At 49.5% G+C, this 4,374-nt stretch overlaps 1 protein-coding gene across 1 annotated transcript in view; it reads left to right on the top strand.

Moving 5' to 3' along the window:
- Window positions 1–3,256: 3,256 nt before the first annotated feature.
- SLC22A23 (solute carrier family 22 member 23) overlaps window positions 3,257–4,374 on the top strand; it is a 179,700-nt gene continuing 178,582 nt past the window's right edge. The window contains exon 1 of the mRNA XM_021697195.2: window positions 3,257–3,274. Coding sequence (XP_021552870.2) covers window positions 3,257–3,274 — 18 coding nt within the window. The remainder of the gene's footprint in view (window positions 3,275–4,374) is intronic.

Genomic DNA, 4,374 nt, shown 5'->3' with positions numbered 1-4,374 from the left:
TTCCTCCTGTTATCTCCAAGGAAATAAAATTGTTCAAGTGTATTCGTGATTAGGTGGTATCTTTCATTTCTTTATTTTCTCAATTTTTAGGAGATTACAAACTGATAGATTATTTAACATGCTTTCAAAGCAAGAGAGAATGGCTCAGCTTCTTCACAGTGTTAAGTAACAAAAGTTCAACAGAGTAAATTTTAAAGATAAAATCAGCTTTATTAATTCATTTCAAGTATAAATAAAAAACACAAACACACAGATACATGCTCACAGATGTGAGCTCCGAAGGGCTACAGAAAGGGAAAGGTTTTTAAAGATAGGACAATGAAGTCAATTTTCTTTTTTTTTTTTTTTTTTAAAGATTTTATTTATTTATTTGAGACAGAGAGAATGAGAGACAGAGAGCATGAGAGGGAGGAGGGTCAGAGGGAGAAGCAGACTCCCTGCCGAGCAGGGAGCCCGATGCGGGACTCGATCCCGGGACTCCAGGATCATAACCTGAGCCGAAGGCAGTCGCCTAACCAACTGAGCCACCCAGGCGCCCAAAGTCAATTTTCAAATGTTGACAATTGTTTTTCTGGGAACATTGTGTGTGGTCTGTGAGCTGCATTTGGCTTCCAGGCCAATCGTATGCAAGCTGATAACCGCGCACAAGAACTTCACACAGGGAGCTAACCCATTGACCACAATAACTTATAATAAGAAATATAATTGTTCAAATGGATTCTCAGGCTGGCTGATCTGAGCACTGTATCTGAGAGACTAAGCAAATAGGAAAAGGTTGCTTGGTGACTTAAGAATCAAAGTAAACAGAGTTGTAGGAACCTTGATGATAATATCAAGTGATAATAACCTGATATTCAGCAAATTGAGTGTCTTGAGTGTATTGAGCGCCTTGCATGTGCCAAGCACTGTTTTAGGCACCAGAAATACAGCTGAGTACAAATATGAAGGACCTGTCTAGATGTAGGAGGTAGTAAATAAAGAAGTAAATGAGAAAACTAGCACTTGATAGCTACCACCCAGAAAAGGAAAAGAGGGTAATGTGATAGCGGGTGCCTGATAGGCTGCCCCATGCTAGCTGGTGAACCTAAATACTTACCCTGGAGGTTATCAGAGTTTAAAATTCCTCTTCTTCACTCCTTGCATTCTAGGTTCCTCCAAGAAGTCATTTGTGATATGTCTTAATGAATTGAAGCCCAGTTTAATTTAAATTAGTTACTTTTTGATCTTGACTACATTTGGGGCAGGGAACATGTTGATCTGAGAGGGATTTAGTCAAACCTCTAATCTAATCAGGAACTTAATTACAAGGTAAGTCAGGGCTGGGTCAGCACTGCAGATGGCTAATTGCAAACATTTTATGTTGGTTCCTTTTAGCTTGGATCTTAGAGGGTACCATTTTCTAGTGTGCCTCTTAATTCTGGGACTGTACCATTTGAGGATTTTTTTTTAAAGATTTTATTTATTTATGTATTTGAGAAAGAGAGCACCCACAAGCCTGGGGGAGGGGCAGAGGGAGAGGGAGAAGCAGACTCCCCACTGAGCAGGGATACCATGTAGGGCTCCATTCCAGGACCCTGAGATCATGACCCAAGCCAAGCAGAAGGCAGATGCTTAACCGACTAAACTTAACTGCCCCCCATTTGAGGATTTTTATCACCTTTTTGGGACAAGGACTAATAGCAGCTTGGCAATGAAACTTCACCCCAGGGTTAGGGTTTCTCCCACCTAAAAATGCATATTAACAAATACCTCTTAAAACCCTTCCTGGGGTGCTTGGCTGGCTCAGTTGGTGGAGTGTGCAACTATTGACCTCGGGGTTGTGAGTTTGAGCCCCACATTGGGTGTAAAGATTACTTAAAAATAAAATTTTTCAAAAAATTAAAAAAAAAAAACCCCAAACCCCAAACTCTTCCTATGGTATTATAATCTGTCCCTGCATGTTAAAATAGAGACACCCTGGAATGCCCAGTCAGAAGGTCTGGGTTCAAAGCCCGTTTTTTGGCTCTGCTGTGGGCCAACTCTTCGATCTGGTAGACATTTAACCTTTGGAGCCTCGTCTGGGAGACCCACCTCTTGGGGGTTTCACGAGGACTGAATGAGAGTGTGTATTTGAAAACTAACCCTGCAGAGTTCAATATTATTTATTATTATGATTGGAATGACCATCAAGGTCACTGGCAATGCTTATTTTGTGATGAGTTTTAAGAAAACAGATTGGTCCTTGTGTCTTGGGGTACAGAGGTAGAACCCAACACAAACTAGAACTTTACTGGAAAAATCAGCCGCTGAAGAGGAAATAAATATCTGTAAAGTTATATTTAAATTCAGAAATAAAATGTAAATTTTATAGAATAGTAATTGTGGTAATAAGGCACAGCTAACATTTATTAAGTTCTGGGCAAGGTAAACACTTTGTATTTATTATCTCTTCTAAGGGAGAGAGGGGAGAAAAGAAAAAAAATCAAGGTAATAAATAATATGAACTTGGAAAATAAATCATTACTATACAATGTGCCCTATCACCCCCCAAAAGCTCTTTAAATATGTGCGGGTTTGGAGACCCATTTCTCAGAGGTTTGGTATCTTCTGCAGCCCCATGGGCCCCTTTGGCCCACAATTATCTAATCTCCCCTTCTCAGCTACTCAGAAAAGTTCATGACCTCCTCCCATCCCCAAGGCCCAGCTCACTAACAGACTTCAGAAATAATTTTCGCGGATGTGCCAGTGTTTTAGTAGTAAGCACTTGATGCCCACAACAAAAAAGAACTGCAGGTTAAAAATGTAAGCGCATAATTGAAATGCAAACGAATACATTCAGTATGGGTAGCTGAGAGTGTATTCCTTTGTAAAGCCAAAGCATGTCTTTCACATCCCCCCCCCCCCCAATCATACTGGAAATGGATCGCTCTATGACTTCCATTAATAAACTTCTCAGAATGTGAAATGTCTCCAACATGTGGGGACGCCGGGGTGAAAGGTGCCACGCTATTCTCATTTCTGCCAGGCCCGGGTGCAGGAGGAAATATGCTAATGCAGCCGTTTGCCGCAGGGCTGGTGTTATTTATATAGTGCTGGCTGGGCAAGGTTCGAGCTGGAGCACGGGAGAGGTGGGAGAGGTTTGTCTTCATGTGTGTGGATGTAGATGTGTGCGCCTGTGCACTTGGCGTTCGAAACGTGAATTCAAGATCTTGGAGAGGGGGTGGGGAATACCATCACCATTCACGTTTATGTGTATACAGTATAACTCGTGCGGGCGATGTATCCTTCTAGCATTGTACTTACACAGCATGCATTTTGGAGTGGGGAAGACATGGCGATTTGGGAGTTAGGTGCCGCGATCGGTCGCCGGTGACCCGACACTGCGGGTGACCAGCGACCTGCAATTGGCCAATGCGCATTCTTGACACTGCTCCGCGGACACAAAAATCAACCATTATCTGAACCCCGAAAAAAGTGCGAGGAGGTTGCTCCCGAATGCTAGCGACTTTGGGCTCAGGACCGGGAGTGGGGTGTGGACAGCGGGTAGTGGGCGCCTCTGAAGCGAGCAGAGGTCACCGAGACCCGGCACACGGGGGTGGGTGGAAACCCCTCGCGGCTTCGGGAGCCGAGCCTCGAAGACAACCCCTCTCACACCCTTGGCGCTCAAGCCGACTCCTCCGGGACCCCCAGCCCACCCGCGCCCGCCGCTCCGCGCGCCTGCTCCTCCTCCGCCTCGCCCGGCGCGGAAGGGGAACAACAGGGGATCCTCCAGCCAGGCAGGCGCGGGGTGTCCCGTTTCCCCGCCCCCTCCCGTGGATCCCGCGGCGGCGGCGCGTCCCGGCTGGAGGGGGCGCTCGCGCGCAGGAGCAGGGCGCAGCAGGTGCCGCGGTTACCTCCACCTCGGCGGGGGGAGAGGGGGCGGGCCGGGGGACAGGGGAGGAGGAGGAGGAGGAGGGAGGCCGGCTTGCGGAGCCGGAGAGCGCGGCCGGCTCGGCAGCCTGGGACCCGAGCTCGCGGCTTCCGGGAGGCGCCCGAGGCCGGATAAATACATCCCGGGCTCCCGGGGAGAAGCGGACGCTGCCCGCACCGCCGCCCGCGCCGCCCGCACAGCTGTCCGCAGGGCACCGAGCCGCCCGGCTTAGGCGCGGCGCCTGCTCCTCCTCCTGCGGCCGGCGCGGAGCAGCGGAGAGCGGCGGCCTCGGCCGCCGGCGCCCGGGCCGCGGAGCCGATGAGCGGCGGCGGCTGAGGGCCCGGGCCGGCCTCTGCCCGCCCTCTGCCCGGCGCCCGAGCGGGGCCGCAGCGCTCGGGGCGCAGGGTCGGGGCCGGTGACATGGGGGCGGACTGAAGCAGTCGGGGCGGCCGAGCGCTCTCTCTCGAGCCGCGGGCCCTCCTCCG

The sequence above is a fragment of the Neomonachus schauinslandi genome, chromosome 8 (assembly GCF_002201575.2).
Source record: "Neomonachus schauinslandi chromosome 8, ASM220157v2, whole genome shotgun sequence".
In the NCBI taxonomy this organism is placed as follows: Eukaryota; Metazoa; Chordata; class Mammalia; order Carnivora; family Phocidae; genus Neomonachus; species Neomonachus schauinslandi.
Note: the sequence above shows the minus strand (reverse complement) of the source record. Positions and strands in the feature narration are given on the sequence as shown.